General features: G+C 34.9%; 1 protein-coding gene across 7 annotated transcripts in view; it reads right to left on the bottom strand.

The window, feature by feature from the left end:
* Positions 1-21,720, bottom strand: part of ST7L (suppression of tumorigenicity 7 like) — a 185,534-nt gene that overhangs the window by 112,941 nt on the left and 50,873 nt on the right. For all 7 annotated transcript variants that reach the window (XR_007516743.1, XR_007516744.1, XM_049880060.1 and 4 more), the window contains 4 exons: positions 20,077-20,174; positions 19,661-19,775; positions 17,312-17,384; positions 15,884-15,986 (listed from right to left, as the gene is read on the bottom strand). Coding sequence is in view for 5 of the 7 variants with exons in the window: in XM_049880060.1 (XP_049736017.1) it covers positions 15,884-15,986; positions 17,312-17,384; positions 19,661-19,775; positions 20,077-20,174 (389 nt within the window). In the remaining 2 variants the exon portion in view is untranslated. The remainder of the gene's footprint in view (positions 1-15,883; positions 15,987-17,311; positions 17,385-19,660; positions 19,776-20,076; positions 20,175-21,720) is intronic.

Here is a 21,720-nt window from a genome sequence, read left to right as displayed (position 1 = left end):
TGAAATGTGCCTTTCCAACAATTACTGAGCTTAATCCCCATCTTTAATTACTCTTACTCTTGATGTCTCTGGATCCCTCCTCAAAGTGTAAGAATGCAGCCTGCTCATCGATTTATTTTTGCAGATGTCACAAACTATGAGATTATTTACTAATCCAGTTTGGGGACTTAACATTTCCCATTCAGTTTCTTAAAGGAATGCGGGAGAGGTTGTGTCCTGGTCAAGCAAAGCCCATTTGCTGTCTGCTTGGATTCTCTCTCCTTAGTGCTTTGGGCCTATACTCAGGAGGGTAATATTCTTTCTAATCCCCTCTAATCCTTGCCCATTTTTTTTTAAAAAAACACAGTAAAAGATCACTCGCACCAGGCGGCTGTGGGAAAATGGACTCAAATAGCTGACCTCTGACATGACTCCTTATGTTCTTTGCAAGTGTACTAAGAGCTTCTTCAGTAGGAAGCAAAGAAAATGCAGCAATCATTGTGGACTCTCCATCATAAAAAATGTATCTCATTTTCAGAGGAAAACTAATACTTAAACCAGGAACTTTTTATTAAAAGCCTGCTTCATTTTATAGATGGAGACACAATATCCCAATTCATTTTCAATGAGATTTAGAATCCTGAAATTTAAAGTAAACCCCAACATGGTATGTATCCAGGATATTAGCAGCCACTTAGCAAAACACAGTAAAACTTAATAGAAATATCAATTTTATATGTCAGGAAAATACTTTTTAAACAGCAACTATTATATCCACATTTTCACTAATAATCCAAGCGACAATACAGATTGTAATCAAACACATACGGCACATTTATTAGGAAACAAAATTTCAAGTTTTTGCATTTTTAAAAATCTTTTCTATTTAATCACTTCTAAAAAAATCTTCCTTATATTACCTTATTTTTTATTATCATGTCTTTCCTATCAACAAAGTTCTTTCCAACTTGACTTTAAAGGCAAAGCAATTCTCATTTTTCTGTTTCTAATTAGACATTGAAATACAATATGACCCCCAAAATATAACGGAAATTTTTCAGTTTAAGGAAAATGCATTTAGAATTAAGGATTATAAACTACATTACTCTATCTCCTTCATAAATTGCTGCTTGGGTGTTTTGCTACCCAGCATAAACTGTAAACTAACCCACAAAAGAAACCATATCCTTTTTACTCTACTTCAGCACCTAGCACACTGCACTACTGAAAAAAAAAAAAAAAAAACTACTGAAAGCAGCACTAAAATACTTATTAACTGACTTGATCACATATATACAGCTGAAATGTCTTTAACTTCATACTTACATTTCATATTTTACCTGAAGATTTTTTTCTAACTCCCTGGGCAAATTAAAAAAAAAAAAAATGCTTCCGCTACCCAGACTTTACTTTTCCATTAAGAAGAATATGAAAGGTTAAAAGCTGAGAGGTGGTTTGTTATGACCTTTTTTCTTCTTTTTTTACTCACGAAAGTACATGCTCAACATACGAAAATGTAAACATTATAGAGCTACATAGTAGAAAATAATATGAGGTTGGAGAGTAAAAAAAATGAAATTTATCAATATTCTACCCCTCTCTCTGACCCTAAAATAATAATTTGATATACATTTGTCTGAATTTCTATTTTTAAACATAATAAGATCAACCTGTTATGCAACTCACTTTGTACTTTACATCCTGTAGATTTCTTCCTGTCTCTACGTAGATCTACCTCATTATTTTTAATGGTTGTACAGTATTCCTTATTAAAAAGCTAAGTTATTTCATAATATTGTTGAAGAAATAAGGTTATGCTGGAATTGCACTACAAGGTCAAAAATGGTACAATTAAGCAAAACTCATAAAAACTACTAAGTAAAATTGCTTTAAAATTTCAAGAAATTATGGGTCTAGACATTGTTTTAGCATAATGTCTATTCACTGAAATTTCCTGAGCTCCTTTTATGTGATAGGCAGAGTATCAGATATAAAATGATGAGTAAGACAAGAACTCTATTTTTTTAAAAAACTCATAGGGAACTATGGGAGAGACATAAATAGATGATTGAAGTAGCGAAAGACTAGAGAACAGAGTCATTACCTCTGCTCGGGAAAACTGGCAAAGACACCTTCATAAAGAAGGTAACAGATGAGCAGAGTCTTGAAGAATGAGTAGGAACTTGCCAGATGAAGAAGGGATTGAGTATATGTACAAAGGTGGGGAGAATATGATCAGACATGGCCAATCCAGGGAACAGTGACACTGGAGAACTGACAAGGGGTAAATACTGGGGTCAGACTGTGAAAGGCTTCTATATATGAAATGCTAAGGCATTGGTCCTCATTCTATAGGTGATAGGGAACCAGCAGAGCTCTTCAAGCAGGGTGAGATTTGTTACTTAGGCAGGTAACTCTGGCAATAGCCAGAGTAGGCAGGGGCTGGTGGCAGGGAGACCAGCGAGGAATCTGTTTTAATTGTCCAAGTAAGAGTATTTCTACGCCTATATCTACATCTGTTATGTTTAGAAATGCACAGAAAATGTCTGACAATATATACACCAAACAAAAGAAGTGGTTACTTCAGAGAAGTAGAATTGGGAGGGAGAGACCAGGAGATTTTTTACTTTATACATTTCTGAAGGGTGTGAATTAAAAAAAAAAAAAAAGTCCAAATTATTTTTTAAAAAGCATTCATTACCTTTATAATAACAACAATAATAATTTTAAAAAAGAAATAATGAAGGCATACAGTGGGATACACCTTAATTATCTCCATTTTTAAAATAGTGATAGTGGGGATAGAGTAGATGGTAAGATCTGAAAGACACTTCAAAGGTTATAATATGAGCTGGTAATCTGGAGAGGGCAGACGGAAAGGTTAATGAGGAGAAGAGGATAATGAAGCCATAAATCAAAATAGAGAAGTAAGGAGAGACAGGCTGGAGAGAAGGTTTAAAAGTAAATTTAAGAACATTCAGTTTGAGACATATTAAAGTGCCTAAGGTACCTGTTAGATATCTAGGTAACACTCACAATTATATGAAAACATAAGGCTGTAGATGAAGAAGGAAGCCAGAGTTAAAAGATACAGGTTTGGAAATTATATAAATATAGTTGAAGATATAAACCAAGGCTGGTACCTAGCATGTGCTGAACGACCTTCCAGATTACCTCCAAATCATTCTATTGTTGTATCTAGAATAAATCAGAAATTGCCTGGGACAATTTTAACTAATGTTCAACTCTAGACAATATACTCAAATAACTAGTCTCTTGCTTTTCAGTAAATAAATAAAAAATTAAAGTTACTTTGAAAGTTATAGTTAAAAAGGCATAATGATGTACGGTCTGATGGTTCCTTTTATGATAACTCTAAAATCGTACCTATACTTACACTCAGGTTCACTTTAATTTTGAACTGCTTTGATCTTTATAATTTATCTTTAGATTACTTTGTTTCTATTACTTTGTAAAGCTTAAACAGCTTTTGACCAAAAGCAATATAAATCTGACCTGAAGTATGATAATGCTTTATAATCTTCCTCTTAAAAGCAGAGGTTAAAGTAAAATCTCTCTGAAGGCATCTGAAATTAAGGTACTTTGCTCTTGATCAGTCATGCACACAAAGAACCAATTTCTCTCTGCGATTAGTTTTCTCAGTGCACATTCTATGAGATTGGACAGGCAGGGTGAATACAGACTCCACACGAATGTGTATTGGGGGGGACTAAAGACAGATCCCAGATAGAAAACAAGCAGAACTGCTCTATAAATAAACAAGGAAAACAATACTACCTAACAGCCTCAGGAGCAAAAGGAAAATTACCTTATTGAAGTGAGAGGGGAGTGTGGCTAGAGAGGGCATTTGCCACAGGAAAATTCCTTTCCACTTCATTCTAACAGAGCAGCACCTCAAGAGATAAGCATTTCATATTTCAGTTCTCCCACTTAAGCCACGGTACAATATAATGGAAAGGCAAAGATGTCACTAAGTTTGGATAAGAAATTTCAACACTCCCCTTTTTCCCACTCAGAATCTCAATCAAGTGCCTGCCTCCCTCTTCTCTTTTATATATGCTGCTATAATATAGTAAGTTTGGTCAATAAAATGCAAGTCTGCTGCTGTCCCTTTAGCTAGTATCATCCATGGTGGGTAGAACTCATAACATCCTAAAGGCTTCAACTCCTGATAAGCCAGCACAGGTTTTACCTTTTATGTAACGATTTATTCTTAAAATTTCCCTTGTACCTATAAAAGCCTCCAGGTAAAGTCTTTTTTGGCAGCACAACACTAAAAACAATTTTATTATAAAATAAAATTAAAAGTTACAGATAATATATTTCTAAACACGTACTCAAGTTACCGAGACTTACTAAATAAGTTTTTGTTTTGTTTTTTAATGTTTTACTTTACTCTCGCCCCAAAAGCTTCTTCTGTAAGACACAAATAAATTATTCTTAAGGTAATAATAATTAATTCAACTTAATTCCTTCACCTTAACCTTATCCCAACAAGGAAATTCCCCAAATCTACACATTCTAAGGTTAGAAGCACTAAAACAATATTCATGAGAAAAGAAGTACACACTGGGACAGCTCAAACAGGAAGAGAAAATGGGTAACAAGTATTATAAAGCAATAATCACCATGATAATCAATACTGTTGTCTGACAGACACCATGCTAAGCACTTCACACATATTATTTCATTTAATCAGAAGGCATGATACTGTTAGGGTACTTTAAGTGCTGAGTCAGATTCTTTTTTCTTTATTGAGGTATAATTTAAAAACAATAAAATGCACAGATCTTAAGTGTGCAGTCTGATGAACTTTGACAAGTGTATACAAGCAACACTCAAATCCAGACGTGAACATTTCTATCACTCTAGAATGTTCTCCTTTCCAGTTAACCCCCACCCCAATCATCTGAGGCAATCCCTGTTGTAATTTCTACCACTAAAGATCACTTTTGCCTTTTCTTGAACTTCACATAAATGGAATCATCCAGTGTACACTCTCGTTTCTGGCTTCTTTGCGGTTTTTCAGATTCATCCATGTTTCTGCTTATTTATCAGTAATTTTTTATTTTTATTGCTGAGCAGTATTTCACTGAAAAAATATATCACAATTTGTTTATCTGTTTAACTGTTGATGGACATTTGGGTTATTCCCAGTTTTTGGCTGTCATGAATAAAGCTGCTATGAACATTCATGAATGAATCTCTCTGTGGACATATGCTTTTATTTCTCTTGGGTAAAATTTGTTTCTCTTAGAGTAGAATTCCTGGGTCATAGGGTAGGCATATGTTTGTAAGAAACTGCCAAACAGTTTTCCAAAGTGGTTGTACTATTTTATACTCCTGGCTGCAACGTATAAGAGTTCCAGCTGCTCTACATTCTTGCCAGTATCTTATCAGTCTTTTTAATTTTTGCCATTTTGGTAGGTGTGAAGTGGTACTTTGTTTGATTTTTTTATTGCAATTCCCTGATCACTACTGATGTTGAGTACCTCTCTGTGTGCTTACTTGACATTCCAATATTTCCTTTTGTGAAGTACCTGTTCAAGTCTTTTGCGCCCACTTTTTATTACGAGTTGTCTTTTTATTGATTTGCAGGAATTCCTTATATACTCTGGGTATGAGTCTTTTGCTAGACCAACATACCGCAAATATTTTTTCCCTGCCTGTGGCTTGCCTTTTCATTTTCTTCTAGAGGTTTCATAGTTTTGGCTTTTATATTTAGGTCAGAGAGCCATCTCAAATGTTGTGAAGAAAGTTCATGATTTTTTTTCCCATTCAAACATTCAGATGTTCCAGCACCATCTGTTGAAAAGTGCTTCCTTCCCCTGTTGAATTGCACTGGTGCTTTTGTCAAGAATCAATTAACATATATGTGATATATTTCTGGACATTCTATTTTGTGATTTGGTTTTAAAAGTAATTATTTCACGTAATACATTTTAGAATAATTAGGTGGTAGTATGTTTATTAAAAAAAAAAAACCTTCAATGAAATATTGCAGCACAAGCTATCGTTAGATTCTAAATTAAAGTTGCACAATACTATTCTTACTGATATGTAAAGTGTCATACCAAGAACAATTACATCTACAGTAGACCACTAACATCCATGGATTTAACATTTACAGTTTTAATTCCCTCTGGTAGCTCTAAACATCCATGGTTTACAGTAAGTCATCATTTTGCTAAGCCACACACTGGAACTGTGTGTGTGGAGGTTTGTGCACACATGTGAGTAGCCTACCTAATGAATAAGCCAAGTTGACTCTTCAGCATCCATCTCTACAGGGTTTACAAGCTATCCTCATGTTTGCATTTGATGGGTGAAATTATATGTTATAGTGGTACTTTCAAATATGAAGATTCTCAATGGCTTTGAATCATATTAATCAAGAATCTCAATGGCCTACCGCACTAATAATGTTGAACAATACCTCCTATGATAAAAAGACAACCCAAATATAAAAAGACAACTCAGTGAAAAAACGGGCAACGAACTGAATAGACATTTCTCCACAGAAGATATATAAATGACCAATAAGGATGTTAGATATCTAAATGACCAATAACCATGTTTTTTTTGGGGGGGGGGGGTGATTTAAGCATGTTAAAAGATGCTCAACATCATTAGTCATTAGGGAAATACAAGTCAAAACCACGATGAGATACAACTTCACACCCATTAAAACCAAAAATAAACCAGTTGTTATAGAGTTAATTTTGACTTATGGCAATGCAGCTGCTAAGGAAAAGAGTTTGACAGTTCCTCAAAAAGTTAAACAAAGTTACCATATACTCCAGCAACTGCACTTCTGGGAATGTACCCAAGAGCACTAAAAACTTGTATGTGAATATTCATAACAGAATTATTCATTATAGCCCCAAAGTGGAAGTAAAGCAAATGTACATCAACTGAGGAATGAATAAACAAAATATGGCATATCCATACAATGGAATATTATTCAGCCACAAAAAGGAATGATACTGATATATGCTGCAACGTGAATCAACTTTGAAAATATGCTAAGAGAATCCAGCCATAAAATGTCACATATTGTATGATTCCATTTATATGGAAAGTCTAGAACTGGCAAATCGAAAGAGACAGAAAGCAGATTAGTGGTTGCCAAAAGACGGAGGAGGGGGGATGGTGAGTGATTGCTAATGGCTACAGGGTTTCCTTCTAGGGGATGAAAATTTTCTGGAATTAGATAGTGGTGATGATTGTACAACTTTCTGAATATACTAAGAAATCACTAAATTGTACACTTTAACGGGGTGAATCTTATGGAAAGTGGATCATCTCAATTAAAAAAAAAGAATACTTTGTATAAAACTACTTGATGATTATATAACAAAGGATATGTAACGGGAGAATGAAACAGAATACTGTGGAATATTTAAAATATACAAAACTTTTTCTACTAGAAAGAAAAAAAAAAAAACCTGATAATTCCTATAGCAGATAAAAGATGCACAACTATTTTTCTTGTTTGGTAACTGAAAAAAAAAAAAAAACTGTTGAACCAAAGCCCAGAAATCTTTTTTTTTTTTTAATTTTTATTGTGCTTTAAGTGAAAGTTTACAAATCGCGTCACTCTCTCATACAAAAATTTATATACACGTTGCTATATACTCCTAATTGCTCTCCCCCTAATGAGACAGCACACTCCTTCCCTCCACTATTTTCATGTCCATTCGGCCAGCTCCTGACCCCCTCTGCCCTCTCATCTCCCCTCCAGACAGAAGATGCCAACATAGTCTCATGTGTCTACTTGATCCGAGAAGCTCACTTTTTACCAGTATCATTTCTATCCCATAGTCCAGTACAATCCCTGTCTAAAGAGTTGAAAGCCAACATACCTTTTGTTAGCTAAGTAACAAAACCCAAACCCAAACCCATTGCCTTCGAGTTGATTCTGACTCACAACGAACCTACAGGACAAAGCAGAACTGCCCTGTAGGGTTTCTAAGGCACGGCTGGTGGATTTGAACTGCCAACCTTTTGGTTGGCAGCTCAGCTCTTAACTACTGCAACACCAGGGCCCCCAAGTAACAAAGAACAAGGCAAAAAACATGAAAACATGTTTTTTTTTTTAATTCTTTACTGTAGTACCATCAGTTACTGTATACTGAAATTCACTTAGCAGAATAAAAAAATTTGTACAAGCAATCAATACTAATGAAATACCTAAAAGCAAATTCATAGCCTAAAGAGATTTATGTGATCTTTCTCTGTGGTACTTCTAATAGTTTCCAGCTTTAACAAATTGCACAGCTCTAGACCTACAGCCATTTCTACTGCAGTTATGTGGAAAGTTGCCAATAAATATTTCCTGCTAAAATAACTTTATCCTTTTACTGCTAAGATTCATACAACCATCTGACAAATTTGCATAGTAAATTTGTAAGAATAAAAGATATTAAAAATATATTGAAATGTCACTGTTCATTAGAATTAATAAATTATCACAATCCACAGTTGAAGTATGAGGAAGAAAATCCCTGAAGTCCTTTATGTTTGCTTGGATCCAGCTGAGAGTCAGGAATAGAGACCATAAGAGAAGAAAAAGAGAGAGAGAAGTCTGTACATATTTCATCAATTGTAGAACCCTAGCAAAAACAGACAGCCACAAATTCCAGAGCTCCCCCCAGTTCATGTAACACTAGTGTTATTTAAGTGGGATATTATCCAGGTTGTTGGAGTTTGAAGTTTCTCCAAAAAAACCTTAATAATTACTCTGTTTGATAACATTCAGTTTAAAGTGTCTATCTACAAACAATAGCATAAGTTTATAGCACCATTCTACTTTAGCTGGATTATTTTGATAGAGCTGCATTGATATCCCTTGCCAGATAATCAAGGGGATAATATGTCTACCTATAAATAAAAACTATCTTAAAATCTATGTTTTAACAGTTTATTGTGGTATACGTTACATACCACAAAATTCAACCATTCAAAGTCTGATGATTTTTAATAAATCTGTATAGTTGTACAACCATTATCACAGAAGTTCCCTCATTCTTATCTGTGGTCAATCCTCACTCCCACCCCCAGCCCCAACCACTGATCTGCTTTCTGTCTCTATAATTTTACCTTTTCCAGAAATTTCATAAAAATGCAATCATACAATATGTTGTCTTTTGTGTCTGGCTTCTTTTGCTTAGCATAATGTATTTGTGGGTCATCAATGTTGTTGCATGTACTAATAGTTTGTTACTTTTATTGCTAAGTAATGTTCTATGGATATATGCAATTTATATACATACAACTTAATATGGATATGTAAGTTGTATGGATATAATTTATTTATTCATTCACCTGTCTTTGGATTAAGTTTTTGTCTATTTTGAATAATGCTGCTATGAGCACTTGCATACCAGTCTTTGTAGGGGCATGTTTTCATTGCTCTTGGGTAGATACCTAGGAATAGAAATGATGGGTCATATGGTAAGTGTGTGTTTTCCGGCAAATTTGTTTTCCAAAGTAGCTATACCACTTTACATTCCCAGCAGCAATGTCCGTAGTTTCTTCATATCCTTATACTTAGTATTATCAGTTTTTGTGAGTATAGCCATTCTAATGAAGTAGTATCTCATTGTGGTTTTAATCTGCATTTCCCTAATCTGACGATGTTAAGCATCCTTTCATGTGCTTATTAGCTATTCATATACCTTTAGTGAAATACCTTTTGTTCATTTTTTAAAAAAGTTTTATTGTTTAGGTGAAAGTTTACAGAGCAAATTAGTTTCCTATTCAACAATTTATACACAGCTTGTTTCGTGACATTGGTTGCAAACCCTTGAATGTGTCAGCACTCTCCCCATTTCTTCCCTGCATTCCCCATGTCCATTTGCCCAGCTTTCCTGCCCCTACCTTCCTTCTGAACTTTGCTTTTGGGCAAATGCTGCCATTTAGGTCTCGTATAGTTGATTGTTCTGAGGTATACATTCCTCACTGGTGTTATTACTCATTTGATAAGTCTGTCTATTGTATGGCTATAATGTGATCTCTAGGAGTGATTTCAGTTCCAAGTCTGAAGGGTGTCTAAGGGCCACAGGCTCAGGGGTTTCACCAGTCTCTATCAGACCAGTAAGTCTGGTCTCATTTATGAGTTTGAATTTTGTTCTATATTTCTCTCCCATTCTGTTCATGACCTACTATTGTGGTCCTGGTCAGAGTGATTGGTAGTGGTAGCCGGGCACCATCTAGTTCTTCTGATCTCAGGCCAGCAGAAGCTGTGGTTCATGTGGTCCATTAGTCCTCTGGACTGATCGTTTCCTTGAGTCTTTGGTCTTCTTCCTTTTCTTTGCTCTGTTGCTCATTTTTTAAGTGAGCTGCTTGTCCTCTTATTATTAAGTTGTAAGAATTCTTGATATATTCTCAGTACAAGTCCTTTAATAGATATATGATTTTCAAATATTTTCTCCCAGTCTGTGGCTTGTCTTTTCATTTTCTTAATGATATCTTTTCAAGAACAAGAATTTTTACTTTTGAAGAAATGCAAGTTATCTTTTTTTTTTTTTAATGGATCATGCTTTTCATGTCATATGTAAAAAATCTTTGCCTAACCAACAGATTTTCTCCTATGTTTTCTTCTAAAAGTTTTTATAATTTTAGCTGTTACATCTAGGTCTATAATCTATCTTGAGTTCATTTTTGTATATGGCATGGGAACAGCCTAGGTTCTTTTTTTTTTTTCCATATGGATTTTCAATTGTTCCATCATCATTTATTGAAAAGATTATCCTTTCCCCATTGAATTGCCTTAGGACCCTTGTTGAAAATCAGTTGACCATAAATGTGTGAGTTTATTTCAGGACTCTAGTTTCTTCCACTGACCTATATTTCTATCCTTACGCTAATATTATCAGTACCAGTTGCCACTGAGTTGATTCTGACTCATGGTGTAATTACTGTAGCTTTACAATATCCTGAAATTGGGTGGTGTAAGTCCTCCAACTATATTCTTCTTTTCCAAAATTGTTTGGCTATTCTAGGTCCTATGCGTTTCCCCGTAAATTTTAGGATGAGACTTTTAACTTCCATAAACATGCCTGTTGGAATTTTGATAGGAATTGACTGAATCTATGTATCAATTTGGGGAGAAATGAGATCTTAACAATATTGAGTCTTCCAATTCATACACATGGTATATATCTCCATTTTATTAGGTTGTCTTTAATTTCTTTCAGAATTGTAGTGTTTCAGTGTATGTGTGTGTGTGTGTGTGTGCTTAATCTTGAAAGATGGCCCTAAAAGCATCCAAACTATTTACAGCAGATTCAATCTGGAGATTAATATATAGAACCTGTCCAGGAATTTAATTTTATAACGAGGCTGGTGCCTGGCATTTCCATTACCCCCCATATGGCTCTAACAGGAGTTCTGAAAGTCAATACACATCATCAGAATTGTTACTGCTGAGTACAATATGCATGAGATGGTTTTCAAAGTAGGAAAAAAGTCCACAATCATAGGGAGTAGACAATCCATATTTTGTTATTTTGAGTGGGAATTTAAAAAAAATTTTGGACGTTGTAATGGTTTATTTGAGTAGTTCTGATCAATAACTGCTGTTTATCTTCTTACACAAGGAACAGATTCCCATTCCACCCTGGATAATAACAATCACTTCTATTATCCTTACTATGGGTTAAGTGCTCTTTCTATGCACTTTAAAGATATGAAATCATTTAATCCTCACAGCAACTCTGTGAGGTAGGGTATATTATCCCCATTTTACACATGAAGAAACTCAGGTACAGAGAAGTTGAGTAACTTGCCCAAGGTCATACAGCTTGGAAGTTGTGAAGTTAGAATTCAAATTCGGGCAGTTGGTTCGAGAACCCATGCTCTTAACCACTCTATAGCATGAGAGAGAATTTCACTTAGAACATACAAACTTAAAAGTACTGTTGCACAGCCAATTAACGTAATTGCTGTCAATAAGTTGTATACTTGTAAAAAGCTGAATAGGAAAAAGTATTATGATCAATATACTTACAACAACAACAATAAAAAAAAGAGCAGCTGCTGAGTCTGCTTATATACAACCAAACATTTCTTGGGTTTTGGTTTCTTGGTTTGGAAGTTTAGGGTCATGGTTTCAGGGAACATCCCAGTTAATTGGCCTAATACCATGTTTAGTGCTTCTGTTCAATCACTTAGTTAGTTGTGTAGTACCTGAAGTCTTTAAAACTTCCAAGCAGCCATCTAAGATACAGCTCCAAGGTATTCACCTGGAGCAACTGAGGAAGGAGGAGACTCAGGACAGAGGAAGGAAATGGAATACATGGCTGATTGCCTCCATGAACAACTGCCTCCTTTATCATGAGACCAAAAGAATTGATGGTGCCTGGCTGCCATTACTGAACATTCTGATCAAAGATTCTATAGAAGAATCCTGATCAAAGGGGAGAAATATGGAAAAAAAATATCAAATTCTCATGGAAACCAGACTTTATGGAGCCATGGAGGGTAGGTAAAACCCCCAAACTATTGCCCTGTGATAATCTTTAAACCTTAAAGCAAAAATATCCCCTGAAGTCTTCTTAAAACCAAACAATAGTTTAGCTTAACTAGTCAAGAAAGTTTGCCTTGAGCATTATGCTCTTTTAAAGAACTATCTATTTGGGATCAAACTGACAACGGAACTCGAAACATTTGATAAGAAACTTAGGGAGCAGTGAGTTCATGTTAATGAGAGAGAAACAATTCAGGAAAGGAGGGTGGGAATGGTTACACAACTCAAAAAATGCAATCAGTGCCACTGAACTGTACATGTAGAAATTGTTGAATTGGTCTATGTTCTGCTGTGTATATTCTCAACAACAACAACAAAATAAATTAGAAAATTAAAAAAAAAAAGAATTTACAGACTTCTGCTTCAAGTAATAGAAGACTGGGTAATTCAGACCAACCCATCATTGAGAACAACTACTAAAACTGAACAAAATATTTTTAAAAATATAATTGAATATCTCAGAGAATTGACAAGAGGGTGAAGAATTACCAGGCCATATTCCAAAGAAGACAGAAATCCAGAGAAGTAATCCACATTTGTAGCCTCTTTTACTGAGGAGGGAGCCCTGGGGCAAAGTGGTTAAAAGCTTAGCTGCTAACCAAAAGGTCGGCAGTTCAAATCCACTAGCCACTCCTTGGAAATCCTATGGGGCAGTTCTACTCCTTTCTATCGGGTCGCTATGAGTCAGAATAGACTTGATGGCAACAGGCTTGGTTTTGGGTTTACTGGAGAGCATTTTCCAATTCTAGGTGAGGTGGCTAAGAGGCTATTCCTCCTTCCTGATAGTTTCAAAAGGTTAGGGGGACAAAGTTGTGAGTACAAGGCCTGTCAAGCATGAGGGCCCTTGTAAACCCCCAGAGTGGTATTGGGACACTGAAAGACTACATCCTAAGAATAAGGGTAAATCAGAAATAAATCAATACTTTCATGGGCTGCAGCCTGGCTTCAAGTCATCTGTGTGGTCCAAAAAATATCAATCCCTGAAACTGAATTAAAGTCATCCTGGCCTGTCAGTTCATTTAAGAGCAAAGGAAATCCTCCTTGGAGGATGACAATATTATTTAAGGCTTCAAACTACTTCTATAATTTTTCAAATATAGCCTCTGGCACATAGTCAAAGAAAACCAGGCCCAAGAGAAAACAAGACAACATGAACAAGATGCAGCAGAAAAAACAGTTACTAGAAATAGACACACAGGAGTTCCAGATACTAGAATTATCAGAGAAAGACTTTTAAATAACTGCCTTACACTATTTTCAATGAGATAGAAGACTACACTGAAAACTTTGGCAGAGGATTAGAACCTATAAATGGCACAGGAGGTGTGAAAAATAAACAGAAATTCAAGAACTGGAAAATGTTTCAAAGGAGTGAAACATATAGAGTATGCTCTCTGATGACAATGCAATTAAGCCAGAACTTATTAATAAAAAGGTAATCTTTATATGTTTGGAAATAAAGAAATACACTTCTAAATAAAGAAAAAATTATAATAGAAATTAGATAGTATTTTGAACTAAATTGCATTAAAAATATTGCTATAGGATACAGTTAATAGTGTATTTACAGGGAAGTTTATAGCCTTAACGAAATATATTAGAAAAAAAGGTTGAAAACTGATGAGCTAAGTGCCTAAGTAAGAAGATATAGGAAATAAAAAATTAATAAACTCAAAGAAGTTTCAAGAAAGGAAATAAAAAGCAAGAATGAATGAACCACAAAACAAACAGTAGAGAAGATCAGCAAAGCCAGAGATTGGCTCCTGAAAGGATTAATAAAATTCATAAAACCCTAGGGAATCTGATCAAGAAAAAAAAGGTAACCAATGTTAGAAATTAAAAAGTGGATATTACAGCTGATTCTGCAAACATAAAAAAGATAATAAAAGATTTTATAAAAGCTTTATGCCAATCAATTTGAAAATTTTAATGAAATAGATGAATCTCTAGAAAAACACAAGTAACCGAAACTAAAAGAAGAAACTAAAAGTAGTTACGGGACAGTTAAAAAAATTGAATTTATAAATAAACTATTAAACTAAAGAAACAGAATTTGTAATATAAAGCTTTCCCACAAAGAAAACTCCAGATCCAAATGGCTTTACCAGCAAATTCTATCCATCATTTAAGGAAGAAATCATTCCAATTTTATATAAATTATTTCTGAGAAAAAAAAAGAGGGATCACTCTCAACTTGTTTTATAAAGCTAGCAATAAAGGAAGAGCATAGATCAGAAATATAAAGAAAAGAAAGAAACGGGAATAATGTCAGAATAGTAGTTACCTTTAAGCAGGTGGGAGAAAGCTGTGATTGGAAAAGAGTGGCATGTTGGCTTCTGGGGTACTGGCAAGGTTTCTCGACCTACGTGGTAGTTCCCAAACATTTGCTTTATAATAAATCATTAAGAAGCACATTTCTGTTTTGTATACTTTTTCTGCATATGTATTATGATTCATAATTAAAAGTTTACTTAAATTTATGGATTGGTGTCACTGAGAGAATGGTATAAATATTTGACACTCATTCTTAGACTATAGTCATTTTCATGACCATATCTTTACTTTATCTAATAGGTTTACAATTTCTTCTTCTTGGAGATTGTCTTTTAGAGATTAATCTCTTTAATGTTTACTAGCTTCCAAGTTTCATTAACACATACTATACTGTATCAACAGCTATAATTACATTCTGTACTAAGAGCAACTATCCTTGAATATTCTGTACTTCCTAACAGGGGGCATTGTTTTTAAAACACAAAATTTAATCTTGGGTGATAACACACAAAGATTAGCCAATAATCTTGTATGTCTGCAAGGTGTACAATATAAAGAAAAACGAGACGGGTACACAGCTTCATGGGGGACTGAATAAATATCAACTCAGCAGTTTTTCTGGGAACTTCCACATCTGTTTCCTATCATTGATTATTTTAATCTATTTGTCTTCAGCCTTTGTCTACTTAGCCCTAGTTCAAAACCCAGCCATCTGTCTAGAAAAAGCTTTTACAGTAACAAGAAATTTGATTTAATGATCTGAAATATGAATGATCTTTTATCAAGACCAAGTCATTTAGTTATTTCTTCTCTAAAACTATCATAAAAGGAATTGCTAAGTGAATACACTTCAAATTCTATTTTGACAGCAATGTCAAAAGCTATAATGAACTATTGCTCCTACCTACCTTTCTAAGTATCTTTTAACATCCCCTCTGAAGTGAATAGTAAGCATCAAAATAGAGCAGACCAAAACAATTCTGACCCAAACTGTGAAGACTCAAACTGTAGTGTAAACACAGTCACCAATGTGGTTAACTTAAATAAAAGTAGTATTTTCATCATAAAATTTCTCACTTTTGGAACATGAGGGTTAAATTCCACAGCTCTGTGAATTGCTTCCACAGCATTAATTTCTGCTGTGCTTAACCCTCTTCTGGAGGCTGTTTCTGGAGAGAATCTGCAAGAAAACCACAAAACGAAGAAATGAATACACAAAAAATTATGCACTCAGATCATAATCCAGCTGCCACAATCAAAGCAGTTTCTGGTGATGGCCAGAGACAAAGCTAGATGACTATTAAAAATGAAAGCAAAGCTTTTTGATTCAACATATAAAGCAAAACAAAACAAGGAATGGAAATCTTCAAACGTAGATGAAGAAAGCCTTCAGAAGTCCTTTAAAGGCAGACTTGGGGAAAAGTAATAAATGCTACACAGAGACATCCACAGAATCTTATGACACAGAAGTACATTCTTATCAAATTTTTATCTGAGCAGAAATAGACTGGGAGTATTCCTTTCTAATTCATATCAAGACACAGTAATATAAGGCAAAGAAAATGGTTGCCATTTGGTTGGTTTCTGAATATCTTCCTGTGAAATAAAGAGAAATTCATTAAGGGCAGCCAAAAATACAAGGAAGGCAGAATAACTCAAAATTATAATTTAAGACAGACAACATGAAATCCATCTCCCTGTTATATACCAGATCATCATCATAGCTATTTACTGTTGTGTACTTTCTTTCTAGACATTACCTTAGGAGCTTGACTCACATAATTCTCACACAACCACTCTTCAGTGTTGTTATTATTATTCTCGTTTCACAGATGAGGAAGAGACTCAAACTGATTGACTTGCCCCAAGTACCACTGGTATGTAGTAGAGTTTGAATTTGAACCCAGGTGTACTTAGCTCTAAAAACCTTGTCCCTACCACTATACACAATAAGAAACCTCGAAGTCTCAGAAGATCAAAGGTTATTTAGGAGGAAGTAGGGGAGAAAGGAGCCCTGGTGACACAAAGGTTAAGAGCCACAGCTGCAAACCAATAAATAGATCGGCAGTTCAAAACCAACAGCTTTTCCTTGGAAACCATAAGGGGCAGTTCTACTCTGACCTATAGGGTCACTATGAGTTCAAATTGATTCGATAGCAACGGGTTTGGTTTTGGTTTACGGGAGAGGGGAAAAAGAGCATTGTTTAAAGTCAGTAGAGAGAAATATAATATTGAGCTTAGCAGTCTCTCCGAATTACTGTAGTTTTCATAACTGCTTAAGGAGCCCTAGTGGAGCAGTGGTTAGGCGCTTGGCTGCTAACCCAAAGGTCAGCGGTTTGAACCTACCAGCTGCTCTGTGCGAGATACATGTAGCAGTTTGCTTTCGTAAAGATTATAGCCTTGGAAACCCTGTGGGGCAGTTCTATCCTGTCCTATAGGGTTGCTATGAGTCAAACTGACTCGATGGCAATGAGTTTGGTTTTGGTTTGGTTCATAACTACTTACTTATCTGAAACAGTCCTTGTCTTCAACAGTGCTGCTGTATAACAGATAGCTGCTGACTTTGGAAGGCTTATATCTGTAATAATAATTTTCAACTTAGGTAGGAAACACAGTAAAATATCTTAAGACAATTTTTTAATAATAATTCATAGTACAAGTTGAACAAACGTAAAAGAATCTGTGCCCAGACATATAGTTGGAAGATTCAAGTTTAAATCTTGACTCTACTATTTACTAGGTAGGTATCCTTGCGCTAGTAATATCCTTTTCGAGTCTCACTTTTCTCAAAATAGGAATGGTGATTTCCTGGCAGAGTTAATCTGAAGATTAAATCATGTCTCTGAAAGCCCTCAGCTCAATGTTGAAAAGTATTCAACAAACGTTTATAATAATCTGCTTATAATAATATTACTCAGGGAAAAATTAAAATATTATTCAGGGAAAAAGGCACAGTATAATTACAACTATGTAAAAAAAAAAAACCTACACCAATTCACAAAGAAAAACTAATATTACGAAAAAATTAAAATATTTAGCAGAAGTTAATTAAATCTAGGTGATATAACCAAGGGTGATTTTTATTTTTTTCTTTTCCTATGTTTTTATATTTTCTACATTTTCTTAAATGACAATCTTTAAAAAAAATACAATAAATTAATCTGGAACTAGAAATCAATTACCTATATAAATTATTCTTCGAAGACTGTCCCAAGTAATGCCATTAGAAGGACAAGGCTGGACAAATCTGAGCTTAGATCATAGAGCTATACTAGCAAATGGAGAATGGAAGCAATACATTTGCTTCTAACTTCTTTATAATTCTAAAATGGTAAAAACTAGAATTTATGAAAATAACTGAAAACAGAAGCATATCTAAGTTGTTAGTTTAATTTTTAATTAATTAGGTCTTCTTCTGATATTTCACATTCAGTCTCTAAGCTTGTTCATCATAAGTATCATAAGCGGGCCATGCACCCAGTAAGTTACATATGGAAAGAATTTCTCACAGATTTCTCTATAGGCCTACACTATTCTGAAGCACTTCCTAAGAATTCCAGATGTTTAAAAGAAATAAACTTCTCTCTCCAAGTATAACACATTTAAACTTCCCAAGTCATAAGGATTCCCAAGCTAATGGATAGGAACCCACAAAAAGACAAGTGTGAATAAGTGACTTACATGTGTTCAGTTATAGTGAAAGATATGACCAGAAACATTATGTTAGGATGTTTTCAGCCTGATGCCTTATAGGCAACACACACAGAATGAGAAGAAAGGCTATGCTTCCTTCAAATCATCCCAATTTCATTTGTGGTAAATTGGCACTGACACACTACAATAATAAAAGCAGCCAATATTATGGAATTCTTGCTATGAGAAGACCAGTGAACAAAGAAATGGAATACCTGGATTTAAGTTCAGGTTTGCCAGTTACTGCATGAGAGATCTCAGCCAATCACTTAGCTTTCTTGAACTCCAGTTTCCTTACTTATTAACTGGAGACAGTAAAAATACCAGTATTACTGCCTCACAAGATTATTGTAAGGATAAGATAATGAATTATACTTTGTAACTATAAAGCATTGTAAAAATGTTATTGTGAATTAATCTTAGGCATATCGCTGAGCAACTTCTATTAGAAAGCCTTCTCTGACACTCCAAAACAAACGAGGTATGTGCACAGCACCCCTACTCTCACCTAACATACCCTAACGTAACTGCTGTGCATTTGTTTGTATGTCCCACTAAGCTGTAAACCTTGTAAGGGCTAAGCTCATGTCTCCCTTGTTCACCATTACATTCCTAGTATCTCATTTATATTGTTGTTGTTGTTGTTGCTGGTTGCTGTAGAGTCGATTCTGATTCATGGAGACCCCACATGTGCAGAGTAAAACTACTCCGTAGGGTTTTCAAGGCTGTGACTTTTTGGAAGCAGATTGCCAGGCCTGTCTTTCAAGGCACCTCTGGATGTGTTCAAACCGCCCATCTTTCAGCTAGCAGTCGAGCACTAACTGTTGCACCACCCAGGGACTCCTTCATTCATATTAGGCACTCAATAAACACGGGGTCATCACAAATCAGAACTGACTGGACGGCAACTAACAACAACAAAAACAAACCAACGAATCTTGACAGAAGAAGTTTCTCCTTGCAGGCTTTTGCTATTAAAAGTCCTGATAAAGAAGATACTTGTTAGCAACTCATACCCACACATACTAAATAGTGATTGGTAAGAATGGAAAGAGAAAATTAGAGAGATACTAGGATAGGACCATATTTATAATTATGTGATGAAAAAGAAAAGAAAAAAAAACTTTAACCATGATAGCCACTAAGAGAAATGCCACTCACCATCATATTTTGCTAGAACTGCCTGAACATCTGCGTAGGCCTGCAGTTCTAAAAGCGATTCTAGGAGATTTTCATGGATGTTTAACATGGTAAGAGGAGGAAATTCTCTCATCAACTGTATGTTAAAAGAAAAAAGAAGACTGAAATCATAAAAAAAGGAACTCAATAAAGCTGAATCAGATTCATTAAAGCAGAAAGTCTTTTTTTTCTTAACAAAACTGTGGAGACCCAATCCTTAGGTAATGTGTATGTGTGTATATATACACATACACACACACACACACACACACATATATCTTACAAAAACTACCAATCAGAAAACAGTGATTCTGCACTAAAATAACTGGTAACTTAAAAACTACATTTTTAGTTCTTGGGGGAATAAATATACTAGTACAGTCATCAAATTTACTTACATCTCTCATTATTTTTACTGCTTCTCTTATTCTTCCTAATTTTCTTGCGCACATTGCCAATCTTCTTTTAATATATACTAGTACATTGGTGTCTCTTCCTAGTTAAAAAATAAAAAATGACATAACTATAATTTTTGTATTATGGCCGGCTATTTCATTAACATAACATCCATTACTTTTATTTTTGCTTACCCTGCAAGGTTCAATTAAAGTTAAGTTGTGTCAGAATGGTAGATATTGATGATTGTTGAATTTGGATGATGGCTCTTGAATGGGGGTTCACTAGACTATTTTCTCTACTTTTGTGTATGTTTCAAATTTTCTTTACTAAAAACCTAAAAATATATATTTACTTTTGCCTCTAGAAGTAGGTCATCTGAGTATAGTACATATGAAGTATTCATGTAAAATTGGCCAGTTTACATATAAAGTATTCATGTATACTTGACTAGAGGCACATACATTAATAGGAGGAAATAATATTAACCTATTACTTCTGCATAAACAATCTATTATTTTAATATTCTCTATTGTTTTAAGGGGCAAACAAAAAAAATTCAAAACAAAGTTTCCAAGGCTAACACAAGCTATTTTCTTAGCAGCAGTAAGTAACAAACTACAAAACTACTTCTAGAAAGAGCTAACAAATGTTTCTGTGACTATCTCAAAACCATAGCTGAGATTATACAAGGATAAAATGGCATGACTTTTCTGCAAATATAGTTTTATTAGTTCCAGACTACAAAATTATATACTCACACAGTTGTGTGTTTTAACATGTATTAATGAAACACACTGTATACATTAATATTTACCTTAGAGAGAGGACATTATCCAAGTTTTAATTTCCACAAACAAAAAGATTGAGAGCTGCTAGCAGATAATACATTATATAAACATATTTCAATTTATTGCCCACTATCTGCCAAATGGAAACCCTGGTAGCATAGTGGTTAAGTGCTACGGCTGCTAACCAAAAGGCTGGCAGTTCAAAACCACCAGGCGCTCCTTGGAAACTCTACGGGGCAGTTCTATTCTGTCCTATAGGGTAGCTATGAGTCAGGATCAACTCGATGGCAACGGGTGCAGTTTTCTGGTTTTACCTGCCAAAATCATAAAACAAAAACCCTCTGGACCAAAAAATAGAATGAAGCTGCAGCACTGCTGAGTCTGACAACTTTGGTAAAAGTGCCTTAATCATATCTGGGAGAGTAGCCCTGAAAAAGAAAGGGCCTTAGTTGCTATGATCCAGATGATCCTAAACACACCATGGAGAAAAATCAATGAAAGGAAAAAAAATCAATGCCAAGTATGAGGTTGGGTTCCACACTAAGATCAGCTGGTGTGAAAAGGGCCACTCCCTGATATACAGACTAAAGAGCAAACCAAATGCTGTACCTCTACCGGTGCTTGAAGGGAGTAGCTGCTTACCATCAGTAGGAAGCTCTCCTAAATCTTGAATACACATTCAGCTTTGTTTATCCAATGACCAGCCCAATCCTCCCGTGAAATTAATGAAGTCTCAGAACAGCACATCTCCTCTCATTAACCAGAGCACAACTGTGACCTGCCACAAGCATTCTCTGACTAATACATACTTCTGTCTTGCTGGTTTGTAGATACCATGAATGGATCAGTTATCTC

Source organism: Elephas maximus, chromosome 3 (assembly GCF_024166365.1).
Source record: "Elephas maximus indicus isolate mEleMax1 chromosome 3, mEleMax1 primary haplotype, whole genome shotgun sequence".
Lineage (NCBI taxonomy): Eukaryota > Metazoa > Chordata > Mammalia > Proboscidea > Elephantidae > Elephas > Elephas maximus.
Note: the sequence above shows the minus strand (reverse complement) of the source record. Positions and strands in the feature narration are given on the sequence as shown.